The 17,443-nt window shown below is 36.6% G+C and overlaps 1 protein-coding gene and 1 long non-coding RNA gene across 42 annotated transcripts in view; one reads left to right on the plus strand and one right to left on the minus strand.

The window, feature by feature from the left end:
• Window positions 1-17,443, minus strand: part of RIMS1 (regulating synaptic membrane exocytosis 1) — a 267,640-nt gene that overhangs the window by 111,830 nt on the left and 138,367 nt on the right. For 38 of the 41 annotated variants that reach the window (XM_087944726.1, XM_087944707.1, XM_087944779.1 and 35 more), the window contains 2 exons: window positions 10,609-10,949; window positions 6,436-7,310 (listed from right to left, as the gene is read on the minus strand). In XM_087944726.1, coding sequence (XP_087800852.1) covers window positions 6,436-7,310; window positions 10,609-10,949 — 1,216 coding nt within the window. Of the gene's footprint in view, window positions 1-6,435; window positions 7,311-10,608; window positions 10,950-13,372; window positions 13,543-14,226; window positions 14,281-17,443 lie in introns of those variants that run through there. The other 3 variants (XM_087944933.1, XM_087944856.1, XM_087944853.1) reach the window with 3 other exon arrangements.
• Window positions 1-17,443, plus strand: part of LOC148132965 (uncharacterized) — a 39,092-nt gene that overhangs the window by 3,913 nt on the left and 17,736 nt on the right. The window lies entirely within an intron of this gene.

Below are 17,443 nucleotides of genomic sequence, written 5' to 3' on the forward strand. Positions count from 1 at the left end.
CAACTCAGATCATCGGGCACTAGATTCTCACATAGAGCATGAACCCTACTGTAAACTACATATGCGAGGGATCTAGGTTGTGCACTCCTCCTTCCCACCCCGGCAGAAATATTGTCTTGCAAGAAATTGTGGTACCAGAAATGTTGGGGACTACTGGTGTACATGGTGAGTCAGTATTCAAAACTGAATATAGCATATAGATTTCATTTAGCTAAATATTCTTTGGGTGGTTGTAAGTGGCCCAGTGGTTAGAGTGCAGTACTTCAACCTACTTCTGCAGCCAGCTGCCTACAATTTGGCAGTTAAAATTCCACCAGGCTCAAAGTTGACTCAGTCTTCCATCCTTCCGAGGTGGGTAAAATGAGGACCCAAATTGTTGGGGGCAATATGCTGACTCTCTAAACCGCTTAGAGAGGGCTGTAAAGCACTATAAAACGGTATATAAGTCTAAGTGCTATTGCTATTATGCAAAGTCCTACCTCTCTAGAGAAAGCTCCAAATAGAAAAAGTGAATAAAAGAGAAGAGCGGCAAGGTGAATAAATTCAATTATGATAGTGATGAGTGCACCATTGTAAGAGCTAAAGGACCAGATTATCCATGCGGTCACTAAGAGTTGACAACAACTTCAAGATGTGTAGTAATCAAGTACATATATTCTGAGCAACTTGCTTTGCCTTTAACCTCAACTCAATAAATGCATTCACCTTGCATATTCAAGTGCACTGGCCAGATCCCACCTTAAAATCTGGGGATCAGGCCTTCAGAAGAGAAATTGGATGAAGCACAAAGGAGGGAATAAGGATGACCTAGCAGCTAGAGCTTATAAAAATGTAACTAGGTAAATTTAATTTGAAAAAGATTATTCAGTGAAGATAAAATCTAAATCTCCAAACACCTGATGGTATGATATATAATAAGATCTGTTTGCTATCATTCCAGAGTGCAGAACATGAAATAAAAGGTAAACAAAAGTCATGGTGGAATATTGGAGGGGGAAAATCTTAATTGCATGTGTAGTATGATCATGGAACCAATTTCTTACATCACAGGTGTCAAACTCACTGCGTCACGTTGCCATCACGTGACGTTTCACAACATTTTTCCTATTTGCGGAGCTAGAGTGGGCATGGCCTGTACATGACACATCTGGCCTGTGGGCCACCATTTTGACACCCGTCTTACATGATGAGCCTTCTTTTGCTGGATGTCTGGAATACTCTACCCGACTCTGTGGTTTCTTCCCCAACCCCCCAAATTTTAACCTTAGACTGTCTCCTATTGACCTTATCCCTTTCCTAAGTGGTCTTTAGGGGGCATGCATAAGCGCACCAATGTGCCTACCGTCCCTGTCCTATTGTTTCTTTTTTTCTTATGTGTATCCATTTCATGTATTCATAACTATATTTATACTTATACCTTATAATCGCTTGACAAAATAAATAAATAAATAAAATGTTGTCATACACATTTATTGCAGAATCTTTCATTTTGATTCCTGCACTACCCCAGAATGTATGTGAAGAAAAGATTTACAGGGTTTAGGTTACCTAGTATTTCTTAAAAATATCTTGCAACATCTAGAAAGACTTCCAGCTTTTTTACTTGATACGTTCCTATGTAGAAAATGGAAAAAATTGAATGGTGCATTACATTCTTGCTTGCCAAACAAAGGATAGATATTTTAATACTGTCTCTTTAAGGGAATGCTAAAATTGTAATTGGGTGTGGTTCTTCAAACGGCCATAAGATGGAGCCAGAAACCTGGGTTATTCTGTTCTGTTGTTGCTGAGAGTGTTGCCGTCCCTGCATTTCCCTATTGACTGTTGCTGATCATCGTTGTTCTTGGATTTGATGTGAGTCTTTTACTGAACTGTTTATGATACTGGACTTTGTTATTGAATTATCCCTGGACTGAAAACTGACTGCTTTAACCGTGAAAGACTTGGACTGTTTGTTGAACTTTGCTTAACGGTTTTACTGGAACTAAAAGCATTTTACTATGCAGTGTATCTATGTGCTGGTTGTGTGTTATTCTTCACCACTCCCACTATGCCTCCCTGTGTGCGCTCATTCTCCTAATGGGGAATTACCTCAACAAGGTGACACAACCTCTCCAGTCCTCAACAATTATGGTTTTGTAACCTCTGCAGCAGAAAAACAGCCAGTCTCTGATTAACTAATATAAGGTAGCAAAGTCTCTGCAGCTTCAGTTAGTGGGAGATAAAAAATGTTCCTGGCATACACCATGGACAAAAAAACTAAAAGAAATTACCTCAACACTGGTTATGGGCCCAGGCCATACCAGGCTCAGATAACTGAGAGTACCGTATACAGACAGCTGTTTACTGTTTAATTGTGGGTTACTGTCCTGGTAAAGATGGCACAAGACCCGTCAACAAGTCTATCACTGATAACCCGGTTGGATGGAACAAAGTATGTTTCCTAATCCATGAAGTGCAGTCTACTTCTGCGTAGAGAAGGGTTATGGGCTGCAGTTCAAGGTCCACCGAATGTAAATGCTTGGGATCCAAATAATGAGGATGATGCCAAGAAGCTTGCTGACTTTAAATGGAACAACGAACAAGCTCTTTGTATAATTGGACTAACACTGAGTGACCAGCAGCTAGTCCATATTCGTGGAGAAGAGTCTGCCGCTAAGTGTTGGGAGAATTTGAAGAGGATTTCTGTTCGTGACAGTGTAGGTGCACACATACATCTTACACGTAAACTGTTTAGAGCACGTCTTCTGAAAGGTGGAGATATGTTAGCTCATTTGAACTTCATGAAAAGAACTTTTCAAGAGCTACATGAAAAGGAACTGACATTTTCAGAGCTGCATCAAGTTTACATCATTCTTTCCTCATTGGATGAAAGTTATGATGATTATGTATCTTCACTGGAAGTCCTGACCAAAGATGAACTGACATTGACTGACATAACCAGAAGGTTGTTAGAAGAAGCAAGAAGACGACTGGATAGGGACCAACTGAGGTAGGAACAACCACAAGAAGAGGATTTGTCTTCAACTGCCTATACTGTTAGGAAATGTTTTTCTTGTGGGGCTAGGGGACATATAGTTAGATTCTGTAAGAAGGGCAAACGACAGAATACTGGTAATTACCAGAAGGCTAAGAAAAATGTTAGTTTAGCTATGTCTAGCAATTCAACTGTAAACCATGATTTGTGGGTTGTTGATAGTTGAGCATCGCAGTGCTTTACTAAAGATAGAGTGAGGTTTGTAAAGATGTCTACGAGTAAGCAACATGTATCATTGGCAAATGCATCCATGAAAGCGTCTGGTGAAGGTACTGCATATTGTTCCTGTGTAAATGAGCATTTAACTATGTTATATGTACCTAAACTGAAATTTAATTTGTTATCAGTAAGGGCTTTAGTTAATCTTGGTTATGTAGTAACCTTTAGGGGAGATAACTGTATAATAGAGAAAGAGAGTAAAAGTGTTACTGCTACTTTAGAGAATGATTTATATGTGATACATGATGATCAGTTGAAGATGGCTAACTTGGTTTATAACAATGTTAAGCCACATGACGAATGTATACATTTACTGCACAGACGTCTAGGGCACATTTATTTCAAAATGCTCAAACAAACTGTTATATTGTCAAAGGGAGTAAAATTAAAACCCTGTAGCAAGTATTTAAACTGTAATGCCTGTAGCCAAGATTATTCCAGCAAACAGACTGAATGGGTTTAAGACCAAAGAACCTTTAGAGGTTGTTCTTGCTGACATAATTGGTCTTAAAAAACCCAGTTTGGGAGGTACCTGCTATATTTTGAGTATAATGGCCATTACTCACGGTAGGGTTTCTGCTATCTCATGAAAAACAAAACAGGAACATTCCAACATTTCTTTAACTGGCTAAGATTTGCTGAGAGAAAAATGAGGAGTAAAGTAATTACTTTAGTTACTGATAATGGGACTGAGTTTGTTAACAATAGATTCCAAACACTGCTGAAATTGGCTGGTGTCCAGCATAAACATTCGGCACCTTACAGACCACAACATAACTCGTTTGTAGAAAGAAGAGGGCAAACGTTACAAGTCATGGCTCGCACTATGTTATCTGATTCAGGTTTGCCTGAAACACTTTTACCTGAAACACATGTGTAGTTACCATGTTTTAAACAATGTAGTTAACACAACAACTGAAGAATTGCCATTCACTCATTGGCATGGCAGAAAACCAAATTTAAGTTACCTACATACATTTGGAGCTCCAGCATGGGTGCATATCCCTCACAAGTAAGACTGAAAGGGCAACGTAGAGCTAAGAAATTATTTTTTGTAGGTTACGAGGCCAACCATAGATCGTTTAGATTCTGGGATCAAGGCATAGCTAATATTTACTGCAGCGCTAGTGCTAAATTTCTTGAGCACGTTGGGTGGAATAAACTGGAACAGGAATCCAGCAATGATATTATTATTGACACCCAAATAGTCCCTAAAGATAAAATAAGTAAACCACGAATAGCCATTAAAAAGGAAGAACAGGAGGAAGTAGGAGAACAGGCACAGGAGAAGGTACAAGAACAGGAGCAGGTGGCACATGTGAGTCCACCAGTAAGCCCTGTATTACCAAGATGTTCAACCCGTGTAACATAACCACCTGATAGATATCAGGCTAGTGTTGTATGCCAAGTAAATACAGTTCCTAATAATTAATAAGATATCTGAAACAAACAATGCATTATGCATTGTATTTGGAGCCTAAGGATGAACTAAGTCTAACTGCATATGCCGATGCAAGTTTCGCTACAGACATAAATACACGTAAATCTACGTCAGGTACTATAGTATTATTGGGAAAGTTTATTGATTGGATGGAGGTCTATTCGACAGAAACATTTAAGTTTATCAACAATGGAGGCTGAATTCTCATGTTTGTCTTTATTATGTACAGATTTAGTTTGTTATAAGCAACTATTAATTGATATGGGAATTGATGTAGCAGATTCTATTGTTGTTTATGAAGACAACCAATCAGCAATACAGATGGCTTCCAATCTTGCTGTTAAGAGAAGATCAAAACACACAGATTTAAGATATTTAAATGTGAGACAATGTGTTCAAAGTAAGATGATTAAGCTGGAATACTGTATGTCAGAAAATAACATCACAGATCATTTTATAAAAGCCCAAGGCTCTGTAAAGCATAAGGCTTGCTGTGAGGATTATGGACTTAGAATGTAAGGTTGTATATATTGTCCTACCCAAAGGGGAGAATGTTAGGAATGTAAGTCACCTAACAGTTGGGTTGGAAAATATATAAACCAGGATAGATATTTCAATATTGTCTCTTTAAGGGAATACTAAAATTGTAATTGGGTGTGGTTCTTCAAACGGCCATAAGATGGAGCCAGAAACCTGGGTTGTTCTGTTCTGTTGTTGCTGAGAGTGTTGCCGTCCCTGCATTTCCCTATTGACCGTTGCTGATCATCATTGTTCTTGGATTTGATGTGAGTCTTTTACTGAACTGTTTATGATACTGGACTTTGTTATTGAATTATCCCTGGACTGAAAACTGATTGCTTTAATCGTGAAAGACTTGGACTGTTTGTTGAACTTTGCTTAATGGTTTTACTGGAAGTAAAAACCTACATTTTACTATGCAGGTGTATCTGTGTGCTGGCTGTGTGTTATTCTTCACCACTCTCACTACATCTCCCTGTGTGCGCTCATTCTCCTAACGGGAATTACCTCAACATGTGGGATCTGATATTAATCAGTGGACGGAGAGTCAGTGTGGTGTAGTGATTAAAGTGTTCTCTTGTAACTGGTGGTACTGAGAGTCAGTGGAGAATCCATAATCAAGTTGCTGTAACCATATAGTGAAATGAAAAGGAAAAAAAAAACATTTGCCACTTAGAGATTGGGGGGGGGGGGAACCATTGCATTTCAATTTTCTCAGCATCCTTAACACTGTTTATATTAAATTTGTATGTAGAATAAGTACAAATCACATCATAGGATGAGCTACGCTTTTTCAGAGATAAATTTCATGTCCATAGTGCAATAATTTTAGGGGGGGAAAGGAAGAAAAGAGCATGTCATCCAAAAACGCAAACTACGCAGAAGACAGGGAAGAAAAGAGGTGAGGAAAACAAGGAAAAGGAAAGAAGGTACAGTAGGTATGTAGTCCTTACTGCTTATTTTCACTGGCCATCGAAGAAATAGTATTTTAATAACTATAATTCTCTTACCAAGATTTAACCCAATCCACAAGAGCTTGCAGTAGTTCAGATTTTAAAAAGTTACTCCTTCAACACCTTCACTATGTTAGCATAATAATACTAGTGTAACAACCACATAACAATTAGTGCATGGAGAATATGTATATATACATACACACATACAGATTTCAAGCATGTACAATACTTTTTTTTTCTTTTTTTTTTAAAGGAAGACTTACCCTTTTCACTGACACTTTCACTTTCTATTTCTACATCATCACAGCTGGTATATTCAGGTGTTGATGCTCCTTCTTCCTCAGAGCTGCTGACAGACATCTGTCTTTTTTTCCCACCACGTTTTGATCTATGAGGTTTTGGGGGAGAGGGTCGCACTGATTCTGACTGATCAGAACTAAGGGAATCATTTCTTAGCATGGTTTCTATTTTCTCTCGCTTTGCTTTCCGACTGAGAATTGCAGAGCTGGGATCTAAGCAAGTTTGTGCTTTAAAGGAATCATGATTTTTGGATTCTAAATGTTCTGTAAGAACCATGCTATGGCGGGGCGTTGATGGGGTATGAGAAATTAATTGTTTAGAAACAGAAATCCTGACATCACCTGTTCTTTCTATTGGATATATCCTCAGGGCATCCACATGGGATTTTATATCCTGAGTTCCTTGTAACTGTGAATGCTTTCCATGGTTATTCTCAGGCACCTCAGGCTCCTCAACTTCAGTATGAGGCAAGGCAACATCACTGTGTCTTCTCTCATGCCGCACTTTTGAAACTTTTGCATGCATGCGCATCTGCTGCTCTTCAGGATGGGGTTTCACAGGGTATCTTGCAAGATTTGGATCACTCCTATACCTGGTATATTCATCTTCTTTCCTCAGTTTTTCCTCATTAACTGTCTTGCCTTCCTCAAAATGGGGAGGGAAGTCAGAGTAGTCTTGAGACCTCCCTTTCTCTAACCTTCTCCCATCACGCCTTTCTTTACTTCCCTTCTCATCTGTTTGTCCTTCACTCTGCTGTAGTGAAGACTTTGGCACACGTTTGCGCTCAATTTTTATGCCTCCTTTTCCATTTTGCTCAAAAGCAGAGGGTATCTTCTTCCTGATATAATGAGGAGGTAAGAGAAAGTTATTTGTTTAGAAATTTTATATAGCTCCCCATCTTGAATACCTAACTCTGGGCAGTGAGCAATCCAATTAATATAACCCCCACACACACATACACCAACTGATGAAAATAATCCTATGTAAGCAAAAATAAATAACAATTCCATAGTAACAGATACATGTACATCCCCCCCCCCCGGCAATTCGCAGGGGGGAAAGGCAAATTTTAACAGCTTTCTGGAAGGCCAAGACGGATTGGGACAACTTGTTGCGGCCAACTCATCATGGCCATCTCACCGTTGCCAACTTGCTATAAACAACTCATTGCCACCAACTCACCATGGGACCATTTGCTGTGGGACAATTCCACATAGAATAACTCAGTGTGATAAATGTTTATCCATCACTGTTTCTTCGATATTATTTCCATTTTTGTAGAAATGGACAAAAATGAATATAATGTTGAAGAAACAGTGGCAGATAACATTTATCACATTTGAGTTATCTCATGTGGAATTGTCCCATGGCGAGTTGTCCTGAAACAAGTTGGCCACAGCGATTTGTCCCACAGCGAGTTGGCTATGGTGAGATGGCCATGGCTACGGCAAGTTGTCCTACACCAGGCCAAGAGGGTGGAACCATCTGAATTTCAGGGAGAAGCTGTTCCATATGGCAGATGCAGCAAGGAAAGACACACTTCCTTAGTCCTGCGAGATAGTACTCTTTGATAGAGGGGACCAAGATTCTGCTAAAATTGGGTGGAATGGACAGAAGCTCTCAAAGACAGATGATCCTGCAAGTCACTTTGTAGGCTTTAAAACTGATGACCAATACTGTGAATTGCACTTGGAAGAATACTGTAACAGGGGCAGCCCATGCAAGCGTGGCCTTGCATAGACAAATTCTGGAGCACCCAAAACTGCACACTCCACTGCATTCTACATAAATAAAATACGAAGTTTAAATTATTTGTGTAAAATTATCTTAATGCTTGCCTGAAAATTAATGCTAGTCTGCAGCCAACTGATGCTATTTTGATGTAATTCTTCAAGCAAGAAACATCAGTTAGAACAGTATCTTCAGTGTTGTTTCAGTGTGACTGAGCGTAATTATTACTCAGATAGAAATTCCCACTTGTTCCTAATCCCCACAAGCAACCATTGGATCTTCTAGGAACTCATTTCTTTCCTTTCTGGAAAAGAACATTAAGTTCCTGGCCAGCTGACCCACTTCTAGGAAGTGCATGGGTTCTAAAGAACCAATATGATCAGGCACAATATTCAGTCAGGATTTTGTTTAGTACTATTCTTAAATATGTTTTGGTCATTGGTAGGCCAGGGTTTTTGACACAGCAATATTTGGAAGGAAGGAGCAAGATTTGTTACCCCTTTCATACAGCAGAAGAAAATGTTGGATGCTTTTTTTAATGACTTTCATGACATACATCTGCATAGATGCAAGTTATCGAATTACATTCAGTTCAGTTCAGGACAATTCATTTTCTAACATCCTTAATTACCCATTTGTGGAAGGTAGAGTTGCTAAAATGTGGTACTATTTTTTAAATTAATCTTTAAAATATTTTAATTAGACGAATATGCTATCTGGAATTCTGTATCTTAAAGTTATACATTGGAAAATTATCATATGGATTATTGCAGTTCCTTATATTGGAACATTTCAAAAAATACCTGGAAAATTCAATAGTTCAAACTATGATAATGAACTTGCTAAAGAGATTGTTCCAATATAGTTATGTCACATTAATGATTTATGATCTACAATTGTTCCAAAACTATTCCTAGACCAAATTTTACATACTACTATTAATTTTTAAAAACTAAATATGTTTGAACCATGTTTTCAGAAGAATTCTCTTCTCCCCTTTAAAAATTGCCATGCCTTGAAATAGTCTTTAAAGGCCCTATTTCCAGAACCCCTATTTCAGAGTGGCAACAAATAGAAGGCCGATTATAAACTTATTTCCCTATAAATAATTTATCTGTAACTTTTACTTTATTATTTCTGGCCCTAGTAGATCTTTTTTTAAAATCAGATTTTATTGCTCTTAGACTTTTTGTATGATGATATCTGTTTTTATTTAATGATTTTAAGAATTTGGACGTACCTTGTCCATTTTCCATGGTTGCTTAATTACACATTATGAATGGTTACATGTAAATATTAATTAAATCTTAAATAATCATGTGCATAATCGGCCATACAGGTAGTCTTCGACTTACAAACAGTTCATTTAGTGACTGTTCAAAGTTACAACAGCACTGAAAAAAGGACTTATGACCATTTTTCATACATGACCACTGTAGCATCCCCGTAGTCATGTGATCAAAATTCAGCTGCTTGGCAACTAGTTTATATTTACAATGGTTGCCGTGTCCTGGGCTCATGTGACCCCCCTTTCATGACCTTTGGACAAACGAAGTCAATGGGGAAGTCCGATTCACTTAACAACCATGTTACTCATTTAATATCTGCAGTGATTCACTCAACAACTGTGGCAAGCAAGGTCATAAAATAGGGCAAAACTCACTTAAAACTCACTTGTCTCACTTAGCAGCAAAAATGTTGGCCTCAATTGTGGTTGTAAGTCAAAGACTACCTGTATTGTTAAGCCAATCTGAATGCCAGTTTGAGACGCAGGCATGGCTTTCTGGAGCACTTAGGGTGCACTCTACAGATGTTCTACAGAGGCAATTACTATGACCACATTACAATATATTGCTTCAAAAACACACTATGTATGATTACTGGGGGAAAGATGTAAAGGAAATAATGCATTATGGAGAGGAGTAAGAAGACAACATTAGCAAGATGAACAGTGGCTTTTCCTCTCAATTAAAAACATGGATTTTCTCAAGTCAAGCAATGTAAGTTCTTGTGTTGATCATGTACACATATATTTTTTTTGGGGGGGGAGGAAACAGGTCATTTTTCTCTTTTATTCCATCTTCTGATTTCTCCTAGGCTTGCCTTCTCTGCCCTCGCCCTTCTCATATGATAGAAGAAGCAATTGGAATTCTTTCCTCAATCTCTGCTGAGTTTGTCAACAGTAGCTGTTGAAGGCAGCCTCAGAGTCCTCCTCCTCTCCTATTGATGCTTCAGCCATTGTCAATCAACTTCTATTCAATCAACATTCATTCATTGACAATCAGCTTCTATGATAAAGGACAGACAACTTTCTTCATTTGCAATAAACTCTCCACATTGCCTAATCTTATAGTTGTGGGTTTTCCCATAATTATTCAGGAAGAATCCATTAGCATCAATATTACCTCTCTCTTGGGGGTTCACTTCGAGATCTTGAAGCAGTTTGTTTCTGTTCCAGGCCCATAGTTTGTTGTGACACTTCTGGGGCTTTCCTTCTGTTTGCTTGCACACCAGAGGATATTTCTTGTGCAGTTGTGGCTGCTGTGCTTAGGGGTATTTGAGATCGTGACCGTTCCTGAAGCCTAGCTTTCTTTTCTCTAGGAGATTCTGAACCAGCACCAGTAGCTGTGTCACTCAGTGTTCCATCATGACTGGATGGCTGTTGTGGACCACTCCCAATAAACCATGCTCCAGATTTAGTTAGGATCTCTTGCTGCTTCCGGCATAAGTTGCATACCCACATAACCTAATTATAAAGAAAGATAAACAGTCTAAATATCTGATATTGATTTTTTAGGAACAAGTTTATCTATACAGTTACAAGGAGTAGCTTTTCCTTTGTGAAATTGTGTTGGATCACATTCTCAGTATAGGTTTATGCAGTATGCTACTTTTGCTCATTATAATCAAATAGAATATATTTAAATATTTGAGCTTTGTCATACCATACATTTAATATTCAAATAATTAGTGAGGTCAATTGTTACGACTAGGAATGAGGAGATCCAAATTCAAATCCCACGTGCTTATGGAAAAAAAATGACTCCCTCTAGGCACTACTGGTTATAATTCAAGGAAATTGCATGCAGAAGGTGCCTTAGTTCAAACCCTGGAATTTTCATGCACCAGATAATGTGAAAGACCTTCCTACCACAGATCTTGGAGTCCTGTTAGTCAAAATGGTCAAAACTGGGCTTGATCAGAAATTGTATACTATGATTAAAAAAAAAATGTTTGAGGGTGGCATGGAATTAAAAATAAACTTGCAGTCATCCTAATTATGTAGTTGAATCATACTGATGAAGGATTAGAAAAGTTTGGGAGAATTAAAATAAGACTGATCTCAAGGTAGCAGGCACTGTTAATGTATTATGTGAAGTTAAGCTGATCTTTGGGTTATGGTATTCACATATCCATTTAGTTGAATTCACATCTAAATTAATACAGTAGAGTGAAATGCTTTCCCCCCCTTTCAATCAAACACCAAAGGTTTCTGTATATTAAAAATCAATCAATCATTTATACTTCTATCACTTCCAAATGTGATGGGCCTCAAGTCCACATTCAAACATTTAAATTTAATCAGTTGATTAAATTTAGAAATTTTATTTTAGAAAAAGAAACAAAAGCTCTGTCTTATCTAAGAAAAGGTTTAAGAAGATCAACATTTCTTATCACAAGAATAATTATATGGTGCCATGACAATTTGACCACTCACCAGACAGCTTTTTTTTAAAAAAACCTATTCTTCTCTCCCCCTTGCCATCCCAAATCAGAAATATTATATCTTATTTTAGTATCATATGCTAGCAATGTAGATCATGAATGTATCTATAAAGTCATGTCAATTATTTATGAGTAAATTAAATGGAAAATAGATAGTTTAGTAAAATGGGATAAATGAAAATAAATGAACATAATATGGCTTCTAAAAAGGAAAACTACAGATATATTTATGATATATAATATCATGAGAAATTATTTCAAGCATTCATTGTAAAAAACAGCCAGTTGTTCATTAATGCAATTTTTATAATTAATGCAATTTTTAAAGCAAATATTAATACTATAAATGCTTTTAAATAGAAATATATTGAATTATTCCTGCTATTTACCAACAAGAAATCAACTGATAATGTGAAAAGTAATACCATTTTCCATTAAATATTCTGAAATATGTAGTATAGACTCAATATAATTTGCAAATGACAATTCTGTAACAGTCATTAGAGGGATACTTGCTTTGTCAAGAAATACAAAAATGTTCATACACTCCTGACAATAATAGTTTGGATAAAGCCAAATAAATAAAACCAAATAAGTCTTTAAGAACACGAGTAAAATATTTTTCAAACTAATCAGAAATGTATTATAATTTTATTTCACTACTTTATATTGACTATAATTAAACCGGATCTTATTATAGACTTTTATTAAATATTTATGATGCATGAAATGAAAAGTCAAATGTGTTTTGGCGTTGTCAAAGAACAGACTAACTAAATAAAACGTTGTGTGTCTTTATAAACAGGATTCTCATAAAAATGCACAGAACAAAGAACTAAAAGTAACTTAACATTATATTATACAAGCTGAAAAATCAAATTGAAATATGATTAATGATTAATCACTAGAAAAGTTAAAGTGTGAATCTGTATTTGAATTGCACATATAATATCTCATTACCCAGGGAATCGGTATCATCCAATTCTGTCAAATACCCAAAACCTAGTTTGACTGCTCGCGTGCAAGATACTATGATTTATTTCTAATCCAAATTAGCAAATTAAAATGGATTATCTCTTGTGCAGCTACTTGTGGGAGCTATACACAGTATTAGAAAAATAGATAAAATCTAAACCTTATATATATTATTATGAAAAACTCTAATTTTAACATGTTTCAATATAACATTCAGATAGTATTTATCCAATATTTTAGATTTATTTCTATATGTTAGCATGTTTTCATACCACCATTCTATCAGTGTGAATAACTATCTACAAAATAACTAAACCAGTCATTACTTAAATATACATTTAACAACAGAGACACAATAAAAATTCCACAAACTAGAAATGCAAATGCCATGCTTACAGCTATTAATCGGAGCATTTACACACACATACCATCTATTTTAAATGAAAAAAAAATCTACCTTATACTCACATATTATCAATTCTGCTTAAGAATATCATCAGAACTTAGTTACTGAGTCTCTATATATTCAATTGAACTATATCTGCCCAGATGGATAGGGTGGATAGAGACAAAACCCTTATTCAAAAAGAAAAAGAAAAGAATGCAAAATAAATCCTTGAAGTGATATAATGATGTTGGCAAAAAAGCTGCTTACTGGAAAATATTTAGTAGGGCAGTCTGTAGTACAAGCAATCTAAGCAGCATGCAGGAATTATATCCTGATTGAAAATACTGGGCCATAATCCAAACTAATCTAAATTAAAGCAGGCCTGTGTAATAATTTATTTTAACAGTCCACAGATGTTAAACCACCAACAAAAATACTGATGAAAGATTATAATCTTTTCATGAAGCTTTTGAACAAAACTCAACAGAATCTGGATAAAAAAATTGGCGGCGGCTGCTATTATTACTATTATTGTTATTGTTGTTGTTATTTTTGTTCCCAATAACTCAATAGATGGCTAGAATATGTGTGCAATTCACTCTTTTTCTCACTTGTTCCTGATGCAGCATTCAGATAAATTCTTTCATTTTATAACTGTGCAGATCAGAAGGTTTGCAGCCGATACATAGAACTGCACTGCTAGCATGGTGAAATATATCAGTCGGTGCACAACCAAACAAGAATTGTTCATGTCCAAACTAAATTCAAGCATACAGGATTCCACTGTGCCAGCATCAAGGATTGTCACACAAGCCCATTCTTAAAGTACATTACAGGGTGAAAAAAAAATCATGCTTCTGAAGACTAAAAGCTTGAGTTCAGGTGAACAGCCCGTGGTGCTTCAGTAACATCTACATATAAGTGGCACACTTACTGTCTCTGGCCCTTCCAACAGTAGTCCATGGCTAGCGGATACATTATTTCTGTCCTAATACAACATGAAGACACAACTTGAAAATGATTGCAGAGTTATGACAAAAGCATACGACATAAGCAAAAGAGCATATGCAGGTTTACGTTCAAATGCTCTATGCACAAATTAGAATTAAATAAAACATAACATTTAATTACCTACTCTGTTGGTTTATAGAAACAGTCTATAGCATAGCATTGATGGGAATCTTTTGAGATGGGAATGTTGTCAGACAGGATAGCAATAGCATTTGGACTTACATATTTCTTCACAGTGCTTTACAGCCCTCTCTATACAGTTTACAGAGTCAGCCTATTACCCCCAACAATCTGGGTCCTCATTTTACCGACCTGGGAAGGATGGAAGGCTGAGTCAACCTTGAGCCTAGTAAGATTCGAACTGCCAAACTGCTAGCAGTCAGCAGAAGTAGCCTGCTATACTGCATTCTAACCACTGCGTCACCATGGCTCATATTATTGATCTAATTCTTGCTCCCTGCTATGATTTTGGTTTCAATGTAGTTGCAAGTTAGATCCATTTAATAAAAGAGTTCCACCAGGATTAGATGAAGAAGAGGTTGGGTACTCATATCTTCCCCTCATCTTTCACTGCCTTTGTTTGGACAACACAAAATTTGGAAACATGCTCAGCTGCTTCTTCCAGCTATGAGGGAACAAAACTTATCCCCATCCAGCTTGTCTGTGCTTGAATGTGTTCTATTACACCACATTCAAACAAGGCAGCAATTTCAGAACAAACATTATGCAGTTTGAAGTTCTGCTAAAGCTCTAAGAATCAAAGCTATTATTTATGAAACTATAAATAGTCCTTGATTTACTACCATAATTGAACCTGAAATTATGGTCATAAGTCAAGACATCACATGTCTAGATTCAAGTTACAACTGCATTTTAATAATGGTCATTAAGTGAATGCGATAGTCATTAAGTGATTGTTAAGCAAATCCATTTTCCCCAAAGGGCATTTTTTGCCAGAAACTAGAAATAAACATAGAAAACCCACAAAAAAATTGAAAATTGTGGTCACATGATTGCAGGACACTGCAAACAGCCATAAAGGTTAGACATTTTCTAAGCCCCCAAAATGCAATCACATGACCAAAGGTCATAAATAGTGCTGGGGAAGTTGTGTATAACTTTGAACAGTTGTTAGATAAGATGTAAGTCAAGTGACGTATATTATGTGACCTGTACAGGCCATTGATTCCAATACAATTTATGCAGAATATGTCTTCCACACTGCTTTTACCTATGTTATTACTTTACTATACTAAGCAAAATTAGTAAAGTGCTATTTAATTTAATGTAATCAAACTAAAGAAGGCCAAAATTGGGCAGAATTTCTTTTCATGACTATTTGCAGCATTTACATAATTGATGGCAAAATGCACCATGTTATAAAGTATATAAAGCAGTTTTGTTATAATGCAAGGATTTGATGCCAATATTTCCTGATTGTGTTGATCAAGGTGATGGAAAATGTCCTAAAAATAAAATGTAATGGGACACACATATCTATATTAAGTAGATTTGATCTCCTCCAATGATTCTGAAATATTATCATTCAAAATGTAGTTACTTATCAAAAAAGCAAATTAATAAAATCTACAGTAGTAAATCTTTCCAGACATCTTTTCATTGGTCCCCGTAGCTTGTTGTGATACATAGTGCCTGCAAATCTTCTCTTTTCCCCCGTCCCATTTCTTATAAAGCCTCTTTTTTTAGTGTTGTCAAGAGTTAACCACCTATACTCAGCAAAAATAACTTCACACTGGGAAAAATGAAATGAAAAGAAAGATGGCTCAGAACAGCAGACAGACTTTGTTAGGAAAGGGAAAGGCTGAGGATGGAAATGACACCCTCTACTGCCTTTTGAAACGAAACAGAGCTGAAGAAAATATTACTATTAAAGGGCAGAGGAAAGCCATGTGGTGATTATGGGGTGGTAGAAAGTTCTAAGAAAGATCTCTTATTCAGCTCATTTTGTGAATGTATGTGCAAACTCAAGCCAATATGGCAGGGGGCATCCACAGCATACTCCCAAAATTCCAGATCTATCCATTGTCTAGATATAGGTTTGGGTATCTCTGCTACAAACCGCTGGAATCCTATTTTGTATGCCTACCTACCTACTTCTCCAAAAAGCATGAGTGCCAGGAGTCCATTTTATAATGCTAAGCTATCTTCCTTGAGGAACATTCTCCCTCCCACAATTATGTTTTATGACAATATTAATCAACGTTTTGCTTATTTATATTGAACTGCAGTCATTACCCATTCTTACTGTTTGGAATTGTCTTTTAAGATGATTCATTATCTCATATACTTTGAATTATCCTATATAATTTTATGTAATCGGCATACAAAGCAATAGTACTTAGACATATATACCATCCCATAGTGCTTTACAACATTCTATGGGCAGTTTACAATGTTAGCATATTGTCCCCAACAATTTGGGTCCTAATTTTACCAACCACTGGAAGGTTGGAAGTCTGAGTCATCCTTGAGCCCTATCAGGATTGTGCACAGAATTAGCCTGCATCTAACCACTGAGCCATCAGGGCTCTTTTACATGGCCACTCATTGCTTACCCCTACCATCAATTCATTAATGTACAATTTAAAACAAAAAAACAAAACAATGGGGTACCCCACAGTTTATATCTATTCAAATATCAGAATGGCAACCAAGAGGCTGTACTTTTCACTTTAACATCTGTGAGCTCAATACAGTTAAATCTAGGCCAGTATGCATTGTATGCCTGCCTACCTACTTCTCCAAAAGGCATGAGTGCCAAGAGTCCATTTTATAATGCTAAGCTATCTTCCTTGAGGAACATTCTCCCTCCCAAAGTTCCTATTTTAAAATGGCAAAGTGCTTCTCCTTCAAAATTGATGATCCATTTCATTTTACTGTGAAAATGTTTAAAAACAGAACAATGGATGTCTTAGTAATCCAAACGGCATTTGACAAGGCACAACGAGAAGTTGAATGCAATGCAAGGTATCTATATAAATAACTAAAAATCCCCTTATTGAAAAAAAACACCTCATAACTGAGAGCTCAATTTTAATTTAAAACTACTATTCTAATCACTTCATATACTTTTGTAATATTACAACCCATATTGTATAATTTATCAGTTTCATCAGTTA

The sequence above is a fragment of the Notechis scutatus genome, chromosome 1 (assembly GCF_049901735.1).
Source record: "Notechis scutatus isolate UNSWTSFEM ecotype Mainland chromosome 1, rNotScu1.2, whole genome shotgun sequence".
NCBI lineage: Eukaryota > Metazoa > Chordata > Lepidosauria > Squamata > Elapidae > Notechis > Notechis scutatus.